This window comes from Etheostoma spectabile, chromosome 16 (assembly GCF_008692095.1).
Source record: "Etheostoma spectabile isolate EspeVRDwgs_2016 chromosome 16, UIUC_Espe_1.0, whole genome shotgun sequence".
Lineage (NCBI taxonomy): Eukaryota > Metazoa > Chordata > Actinopteri > Perciformes > Percidae > Etheostoma > Etheostoma spectabile.
The window spans coordinates 11,885,098-11,907,525 of record NC_045748.1 but is presented as its reverse complement, the minus strand read 5'-3'; the positions used below and the strand labels follow the sequence as shown (position 1 = coordinate 11,907,525).

Below are 22,428 nucleotides of genomic sequence, written 5' to 3'. Positions count from 1 at the left end.
CCCCCCCCCCAGAATGTTTGGATAGATCTAAATGGTGTGATTGTGACTGCTCTGCCGGCCGTCTGCCCCTTCACGTCTGCCTCTCAGCGTCTTTGGAAAGTCTGACGTGAGCAGAGGGAGAGGAATAAGGGAAAGGCAGAGAGAGAGAGAGAGAGAGGGGGGGAGTTCTTTTGAACAACAAGGCATGGCAGCCCTCCAGAGAGCCAAGTCTAGCATCAGGAGTCATTCTCAGCCATAGCCTGTCCCTCTTTCTCTACCTCTGTTTATCTGTTCTGAGTCTTTATTCCGCTCATTCTCCCACACTGCCTTTTTAAACAACCTATTCCCTGCAGAACATCTCACTTTGAATCAACCCTCCTCCTCTTTCTCTCTCTCAACCTGGCCTTCTCCACCCTAACCCGTTTCTTTCTCTCCTGGTCTCGTAGAGGTAGCTGGGGGGGTGCCGGTTGCACAGGAGAGACAAAACGTCCAGATCTAGGCCTCTCATTTACCCAGGAGGTGTCGCATTGCGTTTGAGGCGCTTCATGGCGGTGTCACATGTCATGGCATTCAAAGAGCCGGGGTTTAAGAATGTGGGTCATTTGAAGTAGATGCACTAAAGTGGGTTGTTTGCCAATGAATGGGGCCTTCTCACATTGACATGGTGAAAAGCGTGTGAATAAACACCAGCGCCTGGGGGCCACACTAAAGTGTCCGGCTGTATTCTTCTTAGTACCCCACCTATACAAGCCTGTTATTATCTAACACATGAATGGATTTCTGGAATCACACTTGATATGGGCACTGTCCTGGCATTAGCTGAGATACCTTATCAAACCCTTTCTTTTACACCCACAGCAGAGGAAACAGAGCCTCTGCTTTTTAAACCTCTTCTACAAGAAAAAAACAGATCATGGAGTAATTAAGTTAGGTTGCCTGTTGCTCTGCATGTAGTTACGGTATAGCTCTGTATCCTGTACACACAGGGTTGTTTTGCCTCGACTTCTGACCAGCTGGATGCCTCCCTTAATTGCTTTCCCACGGCAGATGTTTAGATCAGATGGTTCAAATTAAAGTCGTAGATTGCTCACACAAGGTTTCCTATGAAGATACTCTTTACTGTCCTACAGCTAATGAGTTTGAGTGGGTGAGCCTTCGAACTGCAGAGGCACAAAACTAATGCAAAGCTTTTCTATTGTCCACCTCTTCCTCTCCCTGACCTGGGTGATTTAGGTGTTTGCGGCAGTGCTCCTCATTGGGCTGGTTTGTCACGCAGCAGAACCTCCAGCATCTCAGTGGTCCAGCGATGACTACACAAACAATAACCTCACTCTTCGACGACACAGGACATGTGTTGAGAATGTGCAGTACCTCCACCAGGGACTCTGCTGCCTCAATTGCCAGGCTGGTAAGGAGAATCACATATGACATATACCAAACATATGAGGAATGTGGGCCTGAATAAGTACGCCTGCTGCAGCATTTCCACCTGAAACTCCCTCTGGTCAACAAATTTGAGTTGCTTCCTGTATCCTCAAACACTGATCTATGTCTTCTAATATAATTAGACCTGAGTGCAAGCTAGTGCCAAGATATAAAATGGCATTTTATTTAAAAGAAAATTGAGTCAAATGTCAAACCCATAACCTGAACTGTGTCCCAAATGAGTTTTGCAAATATTCTCTGCATGGTCTGGAAAGAATGCTTAATGGCCATGAGCCGGAGTCAAACTGCTGCAACTCAGCAGATTAGAGTGAAACACAAAGTGAAGGGGGAAAGTGCACAATTTATGCAGTGGAGGTTATTTTTCAGTTCCAAGTGATTAAAAGTCCTAGCCATATTAATGAATTATGTAAAGAATTCGGTAAGACTGTTCACTCAGAATTTAGTCAAGATGCAAATACTGCAGTGTGGTTGCTAGCTGGTGAAATCATTTAATTTGCCATTATGAATTCTAAAAAAAAATTGTATTTGATTACTTTGGTTTTGGTTACTTTTACTTTGGCAACACATTTATCAGCCCCGTTATCAAATAATAAGTCCATGAACAACCAAAGTAATAAATCCTGTAAGGTTATTTCTATTGTGTCAGCTTGACTGAGAAGGCCTTCTGGCCTACAAATCTAGAGATATTTCAGCAAGAGCTCCTGCAAATCAACTTATATCTGAACTTTTCATTTACAGTATCAATGGAAATGAGGCCTAAACAGCAGTGTGCACAAAGACCGAGACAAAAGGATAACGTTGGATATAATTAATAGATTTGAACTGATACAAGAGAGCATCACTGCTAGGTTGTGGCCTGTAGACAAATCTTTTTTTCTTGGGTTTTATGAATTTCCAACTATTGTGGTACTCTTGTGTTGCATTTTTGCTAGTTGGTTAGCTGTTACCACATAGTTTGATGCTTCTGTGTTAGCTGTCATGTTATAGCTGTATGTTAGCTATGAGCTTTTATATTATTACCAGGCAGATGCTGTTGCCTGTATGCACATTAAATATATCAGTTTTACCCACACTTAACTTGAACTAAAACAAACTGTGCTAACAACCACAATACCAAATCATGTTTCCCATTCTCTACTGTGTCGTGTATCGGGTGGTTTTATTTACTACATGCATGAACTGAGTATAACAATTCTGAGCATAAAAATTGACCAGTGCAGGTCCAATCACTGTGTAGTTCAGTGAATCGATTCCTGTCCTTCTTCTAGTCCCCACGAAATGCTGACATGAACTTCCAGGAAACCCCTCAGCTCGTGTAAAACATTTAATAAAGCATAATTGAAGGAAAAACTCAAACTCCCACGCCTCTGCACTTTTATGAAATCAGACTGTACTTCTCATCTTAGCTGATCTTCCATTGGTTTACAGTTTGGAAGCACAGAGACCACTGTGATCTCTGTGGTATGTCCTGTCTCAACATCCTATTTCAACAGGAAACGCATCACAGTTAAGAAGTCAAGCTTCAAAAGACTTGAATTGCCTGTAATATGTTTACATCCATCACATGACTTGTTGTTCTTTTTACTTTTTATTTGCAGGAACCTTTGTGCAGAAGGGATGTGAAAGAGACCAAGAACAAGGGGCATGTCTTAGCTGTGAGCACGGACAGACCTACACAGAGCACTCCAACGGAATGAACCGCTGTTTGCCCTGTACACACTGCCGCTCAGGTAACAAGATTGTCTGCATCTTGACGTGTGTTTCATAGCATCTTCATTTTTATTAAATCACTAGGGAGAATTCATTTTTTGCTTCAACAAGTTTTTTTTTTACCCTGGGTCTTGTTTTTGCACTTTAAGCTCATTATTTCATATAACATTTACTAAGATCTGGTTGAGCAACCTAACAATGAAGTCTATTTGTATTTTGTCTAATTTGTCTGGCCACTCGCTTCATTGCAATTAATGAAGCGAGTGGCCCATTTAACGGTATTATTAGGGCTGCAATAGAACATAACTGGCTTGCCCTTCCATTCCAAAGAAGGGTCATCTGTAATCCAGTTTCTCAAAGATGTATTGTTTTGGAAAGTTAATACCTTTTTGTCTGTGCTCCCCTCTTTGAGATCCACTCTTGAAAATGTGATCTTATGATGTTTCACCGAGTCGTAGGGCGTGTCTTTGTTGTTTTTGTTTCGTGGGCTGAATGTAAGCACGTTACCTGTCTCACGGGATTTGCTTGTGTGTCTGTTCTACCTGGCTGAACTGGGTGTGGCTGTGTCTCATTGTCTCCCACACTGGGCGTCTTTGTGTCCAATGAAAGGCTGGAGCTAGAGAAAAGAGACTACTGTTACATAGGATGGGTTTTGTGTTCATTCATTGCGGTTTTAAGATAGAACTTTGTGTGCTTTGCTCTAGTTTTAACTTATATATGACCATGTAATAATTCATTTGAAAAGTTGCCCTTGCTGTGGACTACTTGCACTTAAAATGACCTGTGCTGCTAACTGCAACGCTTAAGAATCTTCTGCTGATAAATCTCGTATTTTGAGAGGCTACAATCGATTGAATCGTTGATGGTGCTACTTGGAAGTTTTGCTTTCTTCACGTTTAAGCCATGGATTTGCATGTCGTCTCTCTAAAACAAAGCCTTATGATGATTGTTTTGGGGGGGTGTTTATCTGTGAAAGTAATCTTGGTGTTCATTCAGAACATGTTGTTATTTGTTAAGGTATCATTCAGATTAGGTCAACTTTGTCAACTACTTAGATAAGACAGGTAGGATATAGAAAAAGCTCTTCCTATTCAGAGGGGGCTGAACAGACAATTCACTCTGATTTTGTGCCTCACCCTCCCCATCCAAAACACACATACTTATACAAAACACCTGCCAATTTAATAAGAATAACATCATCATTAAATTGTTGTGAATTCCTCAAAACACCAGCTGCCTGGCTGGTAGCTGACTTGTTGCCAGTCTGCCACTTCTGAATGTGTTTTTTTTTTTTCCTGACTCAGATCCTATTCAAAGCTTTGTCGCTATCCTCTGCATGTGTTACATTCCAATTATCACTGAGCATAATTACAGTGACGCTCCTAATTGTATGAACCCATGCTGAAGTTGACTTAAAAGAGGAATAAAAAAAAAATCATCTTTTGGAAATAATGAACAATACCTAGAGAGCGGCATGGATTTATTTCATGAGATGATCTTATGGAAAGTACCCCATGCCAAGCTCTAGGTATGGTGAAGGGAATGTGATGATGTGGGGCTATTTTAATTTCAAAGGCCAAGGGAACTTTATCAGGTTGCATAGTATCCTGGATCCATGAAATAACTGGCCTTTAAAAATAAATATTTGCCTGCCTCAATGGGAATTTAACATAGGGGTGTGTATAGTTATGCCCCCTGTATTTTAAGGAAGAACATTTATTTATTCATCATACATTATTCATTCACAAAGACAATTGGTGTCCTTGAAGGTTGGATTTTTACTATTCTTTTTTTAATTAAGGCATTAAGATCAATCTTTTTAGTCAACTTTAGCAGGGGTATATGAGCACCACTGTGACCAAACTGAAAACCCTGATTTGTCACTACACTGAGCCTAAATTCGACTTGCTCCGTGCAATGGTACAACAGGCTTTAGACAGTATCTGTGTCTGTTGTTAATTTAGAAATGTGCTCCTTTAGCACAGCATGAAGGAGGCAGAAAGTGTTGCGTTGTCAACAGGGTGTGAAATGGGTCCACTGGTGATTAAAAGTCAAGAACAAAACTGATTTGAATAAATTAAATGGCAAACACGTGACACAATGGAGCAGAATATGTCACTGAATGTTATAATAAGTCTAACAAAGTTAGCTTAGTTTTAACTACTATTCAACTCTGTACAAATTATACACTCAGGCCTTTTTTATTGTTTTCTAGAAATGTTTTTTTTTTTTTTTTAATCAATAGGATTCATTGTGAGAAACTTCACAAAATTCAAACTAGAATAAAAAACAAGCAATGTTCAGCTTACTTTTAATGGAAGTCCATGGTATTGATTTATTTTTTTATTCATAAATAGATGTATTAATTAAGCATTTTTAACTAATTATCAGGGAGCGTCAGATGTTTCTTAGACTGCGAACCAATACCGTGGACTTCCAGTAAAACTAAACTGCACAGTCCTTGTTTTTTAATTCTTACTCGGCTACTTGAAGAGCACCAGATTTTATACTTCAACTCAGTAACACCAAGTTTATTGACCCTGTGCAGCACTCCCTTCCAACTTAACTTTTATGATTTTCCTTTTTTATGTGTCATATTTTTATAGTTGATCACTTGTTATTTTCAAACGTGTGTGTGTGTGTGTGTGTGTGTGTGTGTGTGTGTGTGTGTGTGTGTGTGTGTGTGTGTGTGTGTGTGTGTGTGGTGTGTGTGTGGGTGTGTTGTGTGTGTGGTGTGTGTGTTGTGTGTGTGTGTTGTGTGTGTGTGTGTGTGTGTTGTGTGGGTGTGTGTGTGTGTGTGTGTTGTTTGTGTGGTGTGTTGTGTTTGTGGTGGTGTGTGTGTGTGTGTGTGTGTGTGTGTGTGTGTGTGTGTGTGTTCTACAATCACTAAGCGATGGTAGTTTGCTGCAGGGCTGAGAGTTTAACAGCCATGTAATAAATGAAGTTGTCCCAGAGTGTCTATGCCCTGTCTTTAGAAATGAACAAAACAGCACTCCCAAAGGAACTTGCCTTTGGAAAACCTGTCATTATTTTTGTTATTGTTATGTCATTAAAATGATAACAATCAAACCCATTTTCCCAATAAAGGGGCAGAAGTTGCAGCTGAGGACTACTCTCGTAAACTAGCTGTCTCTAAGTGTGAATGTTTGTGTATCCCTTTGTAAAAAAAAATGTGTTTGTGCAAAGATTTAGAAGAAAAAAAATTACTAAGCACGCTTTTAAAACAAAATATGTATTTGCTTGGTCACAAATCCCTGCTCTGTATATGTGTTTATATTCATACAATCCCAGTTGTTGCTGTGAGCTATCAAGTCATTCCATTTATAGTCTTGCATAGCATAAGCCACAGCTGTGATATCTACCGGCCCATTCTACCCAGCTACATTTAGGTCATTATGATCGTTACATTGATAGGCAACAGGGGTGGCATGTAACTAAGTACATTTACTCAAATACTGTACTTAAATACACATTTGATGTACTTTTATTTTACCTGCCACGTTTGACTTCTACTCCACTATCATCACATTTTCGAGGGAAATATTGTTCTTTTTACTCCGCTACATTAAGCTGAGAGTCTTAGTTACTTTACAAGTTCAGATTTTTGCACATACATTTAGTTTATAAAATACAATGTAATTTTGTTTGGCCTTGTATTTGTATAAGACAGCTGAAGACATGAATGGGGAGAGAGGGTTGAATGACATGCAACAAAGGGCAGCAGGTCAGAGTCAAACCCGCGGCTGCTGCGTTGAAGAGTTAACCTTGATAAATGGGTGCTTGCTCTACAAGGAGAGCTATCCAGATGATGTTAATCACAAAGTGAACTATCCAGTAATATATAAGCCTACAGTACAAATCCAGCTGAAATGGTTAGCCAAATTAAAACATCTCAACTTCTAAAATGTGAGGCTGTTTCTGCGAGTACTTTTACTTTCAATACTCTAAAGTACACTTTCCTGATGATACTTGCATACTTTTACCTCAGTAACATTTCCAATGCAGGACTTTTACTTGTACTTGTATTTTTACAGAGTGTGGTGTTAGTACTTTTACTTGTACTTGTATTTTTACAGTGTGGTATTAGTACTTTTACTTAAGTAAAAGGACAGATGTAAAGAATGAAGATAGACTGTGAGAAGGCAAACTCTGGAGTCTTTACTTTCTTTTTACTTTTTTTACTTAAGTCTTTCAGCTGGCTGGCACCACTAAGCTCCATTTAATTATCGTCTTCACATGCATGATGACAGAATTTCCCCCAATAAAATACGCACATTTTCTCAGCTCATCAACAGCACCGCTGACACCCCTCTCTATTTCCCAGTAAAGGAGACAAAGTGTTTGCAGGCAGAGGACTAATTGTGGACTTTGTATCCCGGGCAAAGTTGTATTTTTCACCTGTGGAAAAGTTGACTAGACACGTGTCCTCATATGGATGAATTCGCTCAAGGATGTATGCTAGAAATGAATATCTGAAAAACTAATTTGCAGAGTTCTTTTAAACTCATTAAAACTCCAAAATACATTTTCTTTTAAATAACTTGCTACAAAATGAGCTGAATTGTCTAAATGAAATTGTAGGAAAATTATTCTCGAAGATTACAAGATGCTAGAACGTGCTCGCGTTTTGCAATCAAACCAGCCTAATGTTGCACTTTTTTTTTAATTGGCAAGCATGGACATCCCATTTCTGTGAAAGGTCATCATGTGGAGGTGGGCTGCTGGTTTGTTATTAAATCTGATCTTATCTTAAAGGCCAGCGCTACTGTCTTTTCAGGTCTCAATTCAATAAATGAATGCCAGATTCTCCATCCCTCATTATCCTGTTAAAATGAGGCAAATTGTATCTAAGAGGAAGACATAATTGGAAACCCAATTATCTATCTTCTTTTCGTGCAAAAGATAGCCACAGAATTGCTAAACTGCTACAAATTACCTGAGAAGTCCACCATCTTCTGTCGTTAAATGCATGCCAATAGTCACAGGTTAATTATGAGTCTAATTAGATCACATTAGATTTTATGACCCGAGTTATGTTTTCAATCCTCATTTTATAGTGTTTTATATCTCTCTGTGTATTTGTTGTGGTAAGCTTTTGTCAAATTTGCTATTTGATGAGTGAATAGATTGGTGTTGTTTCTCTCTGTATATACATTCCATGTATTAAATTTGACTGCATTTATGTCCCTCATGATTGTCATGATATTTCACAAAACATGCTGACATCTGCCATCTTTCTCATGTCTTGACTATCCACAGATGAGATTCAAACTGCATCCTGCACCACGACTACAGACACCAGGTGCCAGTGCAGAGCAGGGACCTTCTGTGTCCCAGATCAGGCCTGCGAAGTGTGCAAACGCTGTGCCAAGTACGAGTCCTTTTACTTCTTTCCTGAAATGGTTTCCAGTTCTCAGTTGCAGTGCTCTTTAACCTTATCAATATTATCTGACATGAATATAATACTTAGGATAATGGGCTGACTCTTTTGGATCCACTGCGTTGTTGGGTTTCCATCTTAAAGGTGCTATAAGCGATGTCACCTGTGTTTTAGGCTACGACATTCGTTGTCACATACAGCAAACATCTCCTCATTTTCCGCTAGCTGCCTGTCCCCAGAACACACTGTAAACACCGTGGTCTCTGTAGACAGCCCAGGGTCTACAAACGGCAACAAAAACAAAATGTGCCCACTTGCACAACGAAGCACACAAACAGCGTTTCAGCCAATAACCGACAAGATGGATCTGGGGGTGGGGGGTTAGTGCGCGGAAGCACAGAGGGGAGGAAGAGAGGCCGGGATAAGGAAGATGGAGGGGCGAGTTAGTCTCGTTTTGTTTGAAAATACTTTGAACATCAACAAGAAGTAATGTCACCCTACATCGCTTAGAGCGCCTTCAAACAGCCGCGGGTTAGGCTGTTTTTTTGTTTCAAGTTTAACTTACTTTTCTTCAAAACTACAGGTGTAAATCAGGAGAGGAGGAGGTGAAGAAGTGCACTCCGTTCTCTAACACGGAGTGTCGGAAACGGGATCCGTCCCCAACCGAAACCTCCCCAGCCCTTCCTTCACCAACCCCTACCTCCGCGGACATTGGTAACTTTGCTTTACCGTTTTCACTGTTTCATCCAAAGCCTTCTGCCTACCATTGTTATTTTAAATCCTAATTGTTCAACTTCACTGATTTTATTTTTCCAGTTTATCCTATAATCATTTCCCTGGGCTTCATCTTCTTCATCATCATCATCATCATCATTAGCGCGGCTGTGTGGTGGTTCGTAATCAAGCAGCGTTCATGGGAAATACCATGTGAGTCGACGTGGAGTGCTCCACCTTTGCAATGTTGGTTTGCTTAATTAGGAGGTTTTCCTAATGCTTTGTCTGCTTTTAACAGGTTCAAAGAGCCACTGTGATTCCAGTGAAATTGTGAAGATTCCCATTGTAAGTTTTTATTGTTTTGCGTTTGATCTCTTTCATGTTGTTTACCTTTTTGAAAGGCTTTATGATAATAGTTGTTATTGTCTGCTAGCAGTCACCAAAGAGAATCTGTGGTACAATATGTTTTCCATCCTTCATGTTTTTTTTTTTCTCCTGCTCAGGATGAGAATGGAGCTACAGCGGAGGAGAGACAGAACAATCAGAACGCAGGTTTGGAGGGGGAAGTGTCTCGCCCAGAGTCCCGGCCCCTGCTGCAGGAGACCCAGTCTGGCATGACCAAAGCCTCCCCTCCCCTCGAAGATGAGGACCGAGGACTAGGAGACAGTTTGCCCAACACCACTAGTTCGTCTCAAACTAGCCTGTCGGCCCTGCCCACGGCAGTTTTCTCTGGTAACACCCCACAGCAGAGCCCCATAGCCATCAGACCGCCGCCTGCAGACATGGTGAGGGAAACTCTAGAACAAGGATGCCCAATTTAAGGCCCGGGGGCCATATTTTGTCCGTTCTTGCTTTATTTTGGCATGCTATGGCATTTGACATGCTCATGCTTATTCTCTGATTTTGAAAGTGCTGTAAAATGCTAACAGTAATGACTACCAAACGTACATTTTGTGAAGCTCAAAAGTACTTAATCTGAATGTTACAACATAGCACATTGCTGGTAAACTTACCTATTAAGTTACGTATGTTTTTAAGAAAATTTTGTAGTTCAACCCCAATGTTGAAAGACATCGGGGGGGGAAAAAATCCAGACCTCATGTCTCCCACTGATATTGCAAGTGATAAAAGACCATATCAATTAAATGCAGATTAAAGAGAAGTGGGTTCTTTTCAAATTTTTATTTTAGGTTTAGAATGTTAATTTTCTATAATAAATAATACATTTTCTCACAACATCATTTATTTTTGGCCCGCGGCCTTCCATCCAGATACATTTTTGGCCCTTCATATGAAATAATATGGGCACATCTGCTGTAGAAGATCTCAAACAGTCAAATCATTTCTAATTTTCAAATATTAATCACCTGTGCCGCCATCCCTTATGTTTGTATTTTCTCTTGTAGGATGATCCTTTGCTACATCGCTTGGTGCCACTACAAGGTAAGATTCCTGCAGTGGGAGGCAGAGATTTCCCCTCTGCTAGACAGTCTTTGTGCCACTCGATTTGCACTAAAAGGCAGCTACACACAGAAAGCAACACACACATTTTCATTTTTTTTTACAGTTCATGTCATTCCAGAAGGAACTCAAATGAACACATCTCCTCAAGATCTCACATTATCCGCTTGATAGATTCATCTCATGACAGTCAGGCCGTATCTGAGCCTTCCGGGGTTGGAACATGCCGGATTTTTTGGTTACTGTTGTTTTCTCATGCTGAATGAAAGAGGTCATGGCTTAACAGAGTCGTTTGATCCTCTGTTACATTGTTTTTAATGTATGCATCCGCTAAAGGAAAACATACTGAAATGTAGGAACAATGTATATACTGTACCCTGTGCATATTTTAAGCATTTAAATTAGTGAAAAGTTAGTGTAAACTGACAAGATAAACATTTAATCCAGTTTTGTGTCGCACAATCTACATTTTATCTATTCCTTTGTGTTTTTTAAGGGTCAGAAAGATCCCTGAAGAAGAGCTTTGATTTGTTCGACGAGTACCTGGACGTGCGGATCCATAATAAGTTTTTCAGAATGATTGGAGTCAGCGACAACCACATTCGGATTGCGGAGAATGGAGCCCCCGTCGACAAAGTGTATGAACTGCTGAAGAACTGGATGCAGAGGCAGGGCCTAAAAGCCGACATCAACGACCTGTTAGAGACTTTGCTAAGTATGGACCAGCGGCGCTCGGCTGAGAGCATCGCCTCCGCAGCCCTGCAGAGAGGCTACTACAAGCACGCAGACGCTCCCTGAAGCTGAAGTAACGGGGACTGCAAATGAAGCAAACACAAAATACTTAACACAAGAAAAACTAAAAGCACACAGACACTGTCGGTGGACATTGTGTTACGAACGGGGCTTACCTCTCTGTGGCGGACTGGCCACGTATCCAAAAGCCAGTAGTTTTTAAAAAGAAAAAACACAAAAAGGGGAAGGTCGAGTTGTATTTATCAGAGCTCTGAACATGTTGACTACTTGCCAAATGCGGAGGTGTAATAATGAAAATGAAGAAAAAGTTCCGTGGTCAAATTGAACAACCTTTCCGCCAAAGACAACCAGTGATAATGTGTTCTCAAAGAGCAGATTAACACCAAGGTGTCAGCGTCCCCAGGCAGAAACGGCTGCATGTTTCAGGCTCCAATGGAGAAACATGCATCTAAATACTGAAAGCTTAGAAGTCTCTGGGCGCGTGTCACACATCTGGTCCTCTACCCAGATCACAATACACTACCTGGAGACGAGGATATACACTGGTTTGGAGTGGCATTAGCTATGCCGCTAATACTGTGCCTCTTTGATGCACTGACCTCTGGCACATGTAGTATTTAAAACAATGCTATATTTGTTCTTTTATAGATTTAGGCTTCTCTGAAACCTTATGTAAAAGTTCATGAACATTTTCTTGACTAATAGTAGGAAAATATCGTCTATTTGTTATGACGGTCAATCTGTAGCCTTACTAATAAGTTTTACCTCTTCAGTGCCATTTGATCATCTAAATGTATTTAGCTATCATGATTTCATTATGTTCATAGAGCGTAATGATTCAAAAATTTTGTAGATTTTGTACAATCAAGTCACATTGGAGAAATGTTTTCAGTCTTTGACGTCCGGCCTTTTGTGTGTTCAGTGTTAACACACACACACACACACAACATTATAGAAGGACTTTTACAAGTTTCTTTCTGTTGGAACAATAGTTCAGGCAAATGTTTCCATGGAGAACTTCAACGGTCATTTTTATTTATTGACATATTTATTGTAATGAATAATAATTCACTTTTATTATTTATACCATTACCAAAACAAATGACCCTGGAAAATAATCATGCGCTGTATTTGTGTTTTGATAACCTTTAGCTTCAGGGCAAAATGACTGACAACATTTTCAAGGTGGGGTTGGAACGTTGTGTTTACTTAAACGTTGTTTATGCTTGCCCCACTGTCTGGTCTACTCTATCAATGTAATGTGTTATGGGGGCTTCCATGATGCTAAATGCCGAATGTGTCATTTCAAATCGGCGATGAGGTGACGCCAATCTTAGAAAATGAGAATTGTCGTGTTGAGTCCAAGTGTTAAAGTGAACCGACTGAACAAACACTCCTCCTGCACATGACCGCGGTGCAGGTACCCATTGTTTTGACTTGGTTAGACTCAGACCAGATGAAGGATACCTTCTTTCTTTTTTTCTGGATTTAAGAAGAAGCTCAGATTTATTTTCCTCATTCTGCCACATGTACAGTACATACAAATTCAGTCCAGAGAGCACTGAAGCCTCACAAAGTGTATATGTGTATATATGCAGCTCTATTAACAAGCCAAAAATGAATATAGAAAAGGTATGAAGTCATTAGGAACAACAGAAACACCAACCACAGTAGTTGGCTGTTGAGGTTGTGACATTTTAAACTAGATTTTGCCCATTTTTTTTCTGCAGTCTCCTATGTAAAAAGGAAAGAGTTATAGAGTTATATATTATTGCTGAAGAGCGACGCTACAGTGCTGGCACTGCCATCTATTGACAGACAATGAAACTACAGCCGGCATCAATATCTAGGGATCCTATCCCCCCCCCCTCTCTCACCTCACATTCTCCCTTCAACTCTTTTTAGACATTTTTCAACTTTTTTCTTTTCTTCTTCTTTTAAATGTTCCTCTTGGCCTTTTCTGAAGTAGCATAGCAGTGTATGTGCTTCAGTGCATGTTATGTTCAAAGTTCTCTTTTTTTTTTTTTTACAATTTCTGTGTTTTACATATTTTCATTGCAAGTCCTAAGCTGCTCAATTAACTTCCTTTTTAACTTGTGTTAAAACGTCTGTTTGCCGTTACGTCATTTCCCCCTTAGTTATTGTTTGCTTGTCATGGATTTCAGATATAAATTATGCAAATACATCAAAGCTCTTTTTATGTCAATTTCAAATAAATGTTTTGTACAGATGAGCGTCTTTGAATTGTTTGAGATTAGCGAGGCTTTCATCATATCACAAGATGGAAGCAGTATGTCATTTTACACACTGAAGAGTGTCACAAATTGATCTAATTCCTCAGACTTAATAATGTTGGTATTAATAGAATTATTTCCAGTCAGGAGGGTTAATATTGGTTACAGTCAATGAATAAACTTATGAAGTAATGTGGACTGAATTACAGCCAAGAGGTGCATGCATCTAATCCTTTGAAATAGCTGTGACTGATCATGAGCACAGCGTAGTGATGGTACCTTAACTGTATAAGATCAGTGCTACATCAAAATATCTGCCATGAAAAACACATCAAAGCTGTCATGTTGCTTTTAAAACGGCACAGAAATAACAAATACATCCAGCTGCCCTGGCAAAAAAAGTAGGAATCTGAGCTCATGCAATCTTGAAATGATGTTTATATTCTGTACAGAATAGAAACAAGAAGGCAGCAGTACTACTAATTTGGCAAAACAAATTCGTAGTATATGTTTTTTAAGGAGAGTTAGACTGTGTGTATTTTATTAACAAGGGCTCCTTTTAGCTTTACCTATTCCAGGGGAGAAAATGTCTCGCAAGTGAATATTTATACCAATAGCCTTCAACTAATGCTAAAATATAACCGAGACAAAGGAGGTTTTTACTCTAGTGCATAACAAGGTTTTTCTGTATTTGCAAGTGCAATACATGTGGAAGTATTTGCCCCAGTGTGGCTGGTGCTTAGATACAAGAACAGAGACAGTCAGAGTGCCTTAACAGTGCAGATTGTGTGTGTATATATACAGTATATATACTATACAGCATATGCAGCATACATTTCGGTGTGCTTTGCTAATTCATCTTGAGCAACATAAAAACGACAATTAAAACAAAACACCGCAGTCTGTAGAGACTGAATGACTGTAAGGAGTTAGTTTTAAGATTTGGTAAGGATAAAATGTTCGACTAAACAGACTAATAAACCCACTGAATCAGCTTTTTACTATGCTGTTTTAAATGGGTTCTGTTTACTTTATGTAGTCTTAGCAATCGCTTAAATAGAATGCATAATGTTTTCCTTAGAAATGTCTTGCGTGGACGGTTGAGTGTATCGAACTAATCTAAAGAACTCCATTCAGAGGTAGAAGTAGAAGTGTCTTAAGTTGCTTTGATGGACATCATCACACACAAAGTATTTATAGAACTGAATTGACAGGCACGGCCACAATCAGTATACCGCAAAAGCATGTTACTAAAAACGTCTGTCTATATACACAAGAACACATTAACATTAGAGTCAGTGCTCTTACAAACATGCACATGAAAAAACATCAGTGTGTTGATGCTCCCTGCTTATTCACCCAGTTATTCTGGCATCTGTTTGGATGATGATGACATTCTCACTCTCAAAGCAGGATATCTCATTTACTGGCCAGCAGGTAAACAATAGGCATCCGTGTAATCAGTGCTTTACTGTGTTCCTGTATTTTGCATTGTTAATTGTTTTGCAGGGTTCAGGATCCTCCAGTCACTCTCTCTGCACATCATCTTCAGGGCCTGGAGGTTTGGGGTGATCGGCCTTATTCCTTAAAGTAAGACGTCTGATATAACTGAGGAGATTTTCTCTTTTGTTTCTCACTGTAAAAACACTGTTTTCTGTGTCCTCAGGGCTCCTTTTTTCCAGTCTTTGTCTCTTGTAATAGGGGTAAAAATTATTCTGAACTCTTCTCAGTACTCCGTCGAAATAATAGAAATGATCGTGTTCCTCATCATTAAGCAGATTGTCTTTCTGGTCTCTGATGGAAATGCGTTCTGTCTCCTGCTCTCCTGTACGCTTAAATGCATCCGTGGGTTCCTTTGAGGAAAACATCTTTGATCTCATTCTTGCAGCTCTCTCCATACAGTGTTTCCACCCAGCTGCAGTGCGATGTATTAAACCTCCGCAGATTGGCATATCGTCATCTGTAGTCTGTAGGGAGAACTTTGGGTTAGTGCATTCACTGCTTGTTTCTTCTTACAATGCATAAACTTTTTGAAGTAGTAAATGAGTGGCCTATTATTACCAATGTAACATTTTTGCTCTCAAAGATCAATCATTCATCGAGTAAAAAAGTATATCCAAAAAAATGCTAATTTTGAAATTGTTTTCAGAAAGTTATTAAGAATGCTAATATCCCTGTAGCTTTATCACTTTTATCTCTAATTAGAAATTCGGCCCCTTTACTTTCAGTGCAGCAAACTCACTCCAGAAGTTCAGCGAGGATCTCTGAATGATCCAATGTTGTCCTAAATGACTGATAGTGATAAATAAAATCCACCTGTGTGTGATCAAGTCTCTGTATAAATGCACCTGCTCTGTGATAGTCTCAGGGTTCTGTTGAAAGCGCAGAGAGCATCATGAAGACCAAGGAACACACCAGGCAGGTCCGTAATACTGTTGTGGAGAAGTTTAAAGCCGGATTTGGATACAAAAGATTTCCCAGCTTTAACATCCCAAGGAGCACTGTGCAAGCGATCATTTGAAATGGAAGGAGTATCAGACCACTGCAAATCTACCAAGACCTGGCCGTCCCTGTAAACTTTCAGCTCAGACAAGGAGAAGACTGATCAGAGATGCAGCCAAGAGGCCCATGATCATCTGGATGAACTGCAGAGAACTCCAGCTGAGGTGGGAGAGTCGTCATAGGACAACAATCAGTCGTACACTGCACAAATCTGGCTTCATGGAAGAGTGGCAAGAAGAAAGCCATTTCTCAAGATATCCATAAAAAGTCTCATCTAAAGTTTGCCACAAGCCACCTGGGAGACACACCAAACATGTGGAAGAAGGTGCTCGGTCAGATGAAACCAAAATCAAACTTTTTGGCACAATGCAAAACGATAGTTTGGCGTAAAAGCAACACAGTCATCACACCCTCAACACACCATCCCACTGTAAACATGGTGGTGGCAGCATCATGGTTTGGGCCTGCTTTTTTCAGCAGGGACGGGAAGATGGTTCAAATTGAGGGGAAGATGGATGCAGCCAATAACAGGACCTTCTGGAGGAAAAACTGTTGGAGTCTGCAAGAGACCTGAAACTGGGACGGATTTATCTTCCAACAAGACAATGATCCCAAACATACAGCAAAATCTACAAAGGAATGTCACAATGAACGTATCCAGGTGTTAGAATGGCCAAGTCAAAGTCCAGACCTGAATCCAATCGATGGAAAGAACTGAAAACTGCTGTTCACAAACGCTCTCCATCCATCCTCACTGAGCTCGAGCTGTTTTGCAAGGAAGAATGGAAGAATTTCAGTCTCTCGATGTGCAAAACTGATGGAGACATACCCCAAGCGACTTGCAGCTGTAATCGCAGCAAAAGGTGGCTCTACAAAGTATTAACGCAAGGGGGCCGAATAATTTTGCACGCACCACTTTTCAGTTTTTATTTGCTAAAAAAGTTTAAAATATCCAATAGATTTCGTTCCACTTCACAATTGTGTCCCACTTGTTGGTGATTCTTCACAAAAAATAAAAATTTTATATCTTTGTTTGAAGCCTGAAATGTGTCAAAAGGTTGAAAAGTTCAAGGGGGCCGAATACTTTCCCAAGACACTGTACATTGGAGAACCCTTTTGCAATTATGTAAGCATGTAATGTAATCTGAAAACTGCTGCCCTGGTTAAAAAACAACAACAATGATCTCAGCCGGTTTTCTGTCTATAATATAAGTGATCCCAGACTTTTGACCGGTAGTGTATCCCTGCATTGTATTTTGCACATTCAACCCCATATTCCAATTTTTGTGTAACACTTTATGTACCTTACAGCAAAGGTTCAACATTTTAGGGAATACAATAATTGGCTTTCTGGTCTAGAGTGAAGTGAGAAGAATAGATGTCTGTCTGTTATATATAAGGCTGGGCACTGCCAAGGTGCTCTTGAGCAAGGCAAAAAAAAAATAGAAACAGCTGCTCGGTGCGCCTTTCCCCAAAATGTTGGGGAATGCACTCAACCGCTTTCCCAAAACCATTCCTTTAATTTCACCAGGTTTTCCGTAGAAATCTTTTACTTCAACTTTACTTACTTTTGGCAGCGTGTCTGTAGCTTGTTTGTAGATTGGTTCTAAAGGTTTTGCAAATGGAAATGAGTCCACTATTGGATCATTTTGGACTTCTTTTCTTTCCGTTACAGCTGTTTTTTCAGTGCCTTCGTGAAGTTTGGTTGTATCTGATGGGATGTCCTGTCTCATCCTGAGGCCTGAGAAGGACGACTCAGTCGTAGCTTGTATAGTCCCAGTTTCCCATTTTATAAATCTGGGCTCAAATTCTGGACTCGTTGTTGTCCTTGGAGTCTCTCTACTCGGCGGTCTGTCTGCTTTCTGTGTACCGCCTTGATTGAAGGCTTCCGTACTTGATGTTGTCCCTTTTATCTCCATGTTTGCTATCGTTGTCTCTGCTATGTGCTCTGTTTTTGCAGTTTCTCTTTCCGTCATTTTAAATGAGGGAGGTAAAGGTATGAGGGATTCTTCTGACGGCACACTGTCCTCTTGTTTAGTATGATTTATGCCCATAATTTTGCGAGTTGTATTGTAAGTTTCTGTGCGTCCTTGTGTTGATTTGATCTGCTCAGTATATACAGACTCTGTATTTACTTTAGCTGTAATTTCTGCTGGTTTTATATCCATACTGTCTGCTCTGTCGAGCGGCGCATGCATTTTTAATGAAAACAGACTTTCTTTCAAACTCTTTGTTTCAATGAAAAATGTTGTCTTCGTAAGTTTAGTCATGGACGGGGGCTCACCCGACTCCTTCATGGGTATATTTCCTGTTTCCCACCCAGTGTCTGCGTGCAGAATAAGTTTTATTTCCGATGATGGTAGTACTTTATGTGTCTTCCTCTTTGTGTCTGGCGGGAAGAACATGATTAAGACTTCTTCTCCCACCTCAGTAAGCACATGTTTGTGATCAACATCATTAATCTCGGTTTTATGCGCAGCTTGTAGGATGAATGCTATTTTTTTCTGGTTTCCATTTTCAATATTTGTGTGTGATCGTTGTGTTTGTCTTTCTCCCTCTGGGCGTCGGAGCTCAGCTTGTTTTGTGATTATCCTCACGTTAAAATCCTCTTTATTATCTTCCTGTGCAGCCTTTATCTTGAACTGCAGTCTCTTCATAGATTTTGCCTTCTCCCTGGGTACCAACAAGAGTTGTTTCTCAATATAAAATCCATCATCATCATCATCATCATCATCATACACACCAGATTTTAAACGGTGTTGCTTCTGAGCACTATTTTGCAAGCTGCTGATCAAATGTTCCTTTTTCTTAATCATGTTGACTGAACTTCTATTTTTCTCTGATTGTGGTACGTGTGAGGCTTTCATTGAAGCGCTGCCAGAATGCAGAGTAGCAGCTTGGAAAACGTCATGTTGACGGACTGCAGCTTGTCCCCCATACTTCATGAGAATGTCCATCGCTCGCCGTGTGCTCTCTTTTTGTCTGATTTGTAGTCGTGCAATCTGTTCTTTAGACATTTTTTTGATGTTCATTGCTGATCTTATTTCACCCTGTTTAAAACAGCAGGAAATATTCACAGTTGCAGCAGCACAGTATCTCTTCGTCAGCATTTTCTGCAGTTGAACAATGGTGGCTGGTGCCAAGCTCTTGGATTTCTCCAGTAAGAAAGCTTGAAAATTGTGGCCTGAGGCGGCTGTGTGATGATTCAGTGTCCATGCAGACTCTGGATCAGGGGGATCTTTTATTAAGTCCATGGCAATATGACTGGTTTCACTAATAGCATGCAGCGCTGGTAAAGCATCTGACCTCAGCAGAAAGGCTGGAACACTTTTTCCCTTTCCACGAAGGAGAGAAACAGCCTAAAGTGACAAGAGAGGAAGATAGAGTTGGTTACATAAGTGACACCAGACAAATGCATGAGCCATGACATAAAAACAGCCATTCCAAGAACACAACATGGCTCTAGGGATAGGAAGGCCATTTGGTCAATCCATCACTTCAGTCCAGACTGACTATCTCGACAACTATTAGAGGAAATTTTCATCTGGCACCCCCGTCAGGTCAAACTTTTAGCTCCTCCAATACTCCAGTTTATGATCAAATAGCTGCAAAAATGGCATTCCCATCAGCCTCAGCTGCACTTTATTTTTTTAATTACCAAATGTTAGCATGCTTAACTAGCAGGTTGACAATGGTGAACATTAAAACGCGCTAAACTAGCACGTAGGCAGTGTTACTGTGAGTGTGTCAGTAGGGCTGGGCAATATATTGATATTATGTCGATATCGTGATATGAGACTAGATATTTTCTTAGATTGTGGATATTGTAATATCGTGATATGACATAAGTGGTGTTTTTACCTGGTTTTAAAGGCTGCATTACAGTAAAGTGATGCACCTTTCTGAACTTACCAGACTGTTCTAGCTGTTCTATTATTTGCCTTTTCCCCATATAGACATTATATCCACATTACTGATGATTATTTATATGAATCTAAATGTGAAGATATTTTGTTAAAGCACCATTTGTCAACCCCAGAATATTGCCGCAATATCGATTGAGGTATTTGGTCAAGCATATCGTGATATCGGATTTTCTTCCTATCGCCAAGCCCTGTGTGTCAGCGGGTTGACGTGTGCATTCAGTTCAAAGCACAGCCTCAAAGAGCTGCTAACATGGCTGTAAACTCCTGGTTTCCAAGGCAGGGAGTGACATTTTTAAACTTTTAATGGTTCTCTTTTAGTGCTTTAATGTGTCTCTCTTCATGCTAAATCTTTCACTTTGATGGCAGTTCCCTCGACACACACACACACACACACACACACACACAAACACATAGTCAATCACACACACAGTCACACACACACATGCACACATAGTCACACACTCACACACACACATGCAGCAGGCTATGTTTAATGGTAAGTAGAAAGATGGAAATCTTTATGGGAGATATTCACATTTTTGTATCTGTTGCAGTTACTCTTCCAGTAACTTTATTTCTTCATGTCTGTTTAATCATGAGATTTATAGTCTACTTCTCATTCTTAGTCAAGGTCTTTTCTGCCCTAAAGCAGTTTCTTAGGAAAGTTTCTCTCTTTGAGCCAAAGGCATTAGTTGGAAACATATCTCTCTAATCTCCCATAAATATTCTGAACACATGCAAAAACAAGCTGCAAGTCATATTTTCATATTATCAACAGTGTTCAATAGTACAAAACTAAACCCTGGTTATTATCGTCAGTGTGATGATCAGCTTCATGTTTTTTGCTTGTGTAGTTTTGACGCATTGACTGTCACAATCGCACCTGTTATTCTAACACTCCATGCACACGCCAGGAGGCAGCAGGGCAGGGAAATGTAAAAAAGTAAGAACAAATAATTTACACACAGAAGATGTGAAATATAGTAGCAATAGTTGTGATCACAATTCAGTACATGAACAGAGAAAATAGGTAGTCGTATTCATACCAGTACTGACTGAAATAAGCATACCAGTGCTGGGACATGATTCCTATGGATTATTCCTGTAAATTCCTGATGATACAAACATCCATGATCATCATGGACTGTGTGTGTCCAGTAAAAAGGGGGGGTCCCCAGTTTGTGTTGCACATAGTTTCTCTTGATGTATTGGTGTTCCGTTTGGGTCTCAAGTATCTCCATTCCTGTGGGGGCCAGGTTTCTGCATAAACTCCAACAGCAATAATCAATGACCCAGTCCCCGTCTCCAAGGGGACTCAGGTCAGAGACAAGCAGGGACACCAGCAGCAGCCACGGCCTCATTGTGCTGAGAATAAGTGCTGGAAGGCAGCATAAACCCAACAGTAACGCTATTATCTTTAATGCGCCTTTCTCATCTCACTTTGAATATGCAAACCACGCAGCAAATATGGCTCTGCTCTATCTTACAAGGTGCTGTAGTTACAAAGAGGCCATTTTACATCACCTTCACAGAGGCAAACCTTACAGGAAAGTTGAACTTGTTTCTAATGAGTTAAGTAGCTTCTCCTCTTCAGATTAACCTGGCTTAATGTTCACAAGAACAACTGTAATGCATACCACATTTCAGAATAACGTACAAGATAAGTCTATTAATATTTTATCTTCTTCGTATTGTCTAAAATCCCAAGAAAACATCCAAAACCAACAATGAGATGATTCCATTAACAAGTGTTGTACATGTATCCAAAGCCTGATATGTCGTATCCCTCTGTGACATGGAGATCCACTGTTGTCTAAACACTACAGACTAACTGATCCTTCATTCCAATGAGCATATGGGCACTGCAGTGTATTTTGATCTGAGCACACGTACACCGTCCTGCAGCTTGGAATTCTCACTATAGCACCAATTGTGTAATAATGTGCAATTAAAAATATTCCCCAACAAATGCACCATTTACCGTTTAGGTAACACTTGCTAAAAACTGCAATGCCCAAATGTTTAACCCTTGCATTGTCTTCCCTTTGGGACCCTCTCGTATCCCTCGGGTCAATTTGACCCGTGACTTTTATGGGGTTTTAAAAATAATTATGAATAAAATTGTACTTCATAATCTATTAACAAATATTGTCTTTCTCTCAATTTCAAACACTTGCGATAACGTATGTTTATGTTATGCAATCAGTCTTTACTAGAACACAATTAAAAATGGAAGTGGGATTCGTTTTTTGTCATAAGGTCATAATTCATGTTACAAAATCCACTATGTGATCATTCTTATCTTGGAAAAAAACATAAGTGG

The 22,428-nt window shown here is 40.0% G+C and overlaps 2 protein-coding genes and 1 long non-coding RNA gene across 3 annotated transcripts in view; 1 reads left to right on the top strand and 2 right to left on the bottom strand.

The window, feature by feature from the left end:
- The window catches only part of tnfrsfa (tumor necrosis factor receptor superfamily, member a), a 25,636-nt gene extending 11,963 nt beyond the window's left edge, over nucleotides 1–13,673 (top strand). Inside the window, exons 2-10 of the mRNA XM_032539535.1 lie at nucleotides 1,213–1,387; nucleotides 3,024–3,155; nucleotides 8,395–8,506; nucleotides 9,099–9,229; nucleotides 9,332–9,442; nucleotides 9,528–9,574; nucleotides 9,733–10,014; nucleotides 10,636–10,672; nucleotides 11,187–13,673. Coding sequence (XP_032395426.1) covers nucleotides 1,213–1,387; nucleotides 3,024–3,155; nucleotides 8,395–8,506; nucleotides 9,099–9,229; nucleotides 9,332–9,442; nucleotides 9,528–9,574; nucleotides 9,733–10,014; nucleotides 10,636–10,672; nucleotides 11,187–11,488 — 1,329 coding nt within the window. The 3' untranslated portion in view covers nucleotides 11,489–13,673. The remainder of the gene's footprint in view (nucleotides 1–1,212; nucleotides 1,388–3,023; nucleotides 3,156–8,394; nucleotides 8,507–9,098; nucleotides 9,230–9,331; nucleotides 9,443–9,527; nucleotides 9,575–9,732; nucleotides 10,015–10,635; nucleotides 10,673–11,186) is intronic.
- Nucleotides 11,906–22,428, bottom strand: part of LOC116704234 (uncharacterized) — a 15,314-nt gene continuing 4,791 nt past the window's right edge. Inside the window, exons 2-3 of the long non-coding RNA XR_004335624.1 lie at nucleotides 13,264–13,270; nucleotides 11,906–11,916 (exon numbers count right to left, since the gene is read on the bottom strand). This is a non-coding gene — a long non-coding RNA (uncharacterized LOC116704234). The remainder of the gene's footprint in view (nucleotides 11,917–13,263; nucleotides 13,271–22,428) is intronic.
- LOC116704222 (uncharacterized) lies at nucleotides 14,615–19,533 on the bottom strand. The gene is made up of 2 exons (XM_032539526.1): nucleotides 17,748–19,533; nucleotides 14,615–15,644 (listed from the first exon to the last, which is right to left on the bottom strand). Exons 1-2 carry the CDS (start codon nucleotides 19,431–19,433, stop codon nucleotides 15,204–15,206), a joined length of 2,127 nt encoding a protein of 708 aa, XP_032395417.1. The 5' UTR covers nucleotides 19,434–19,533; the 3' UTR covers nucleotides 14,615–15,203.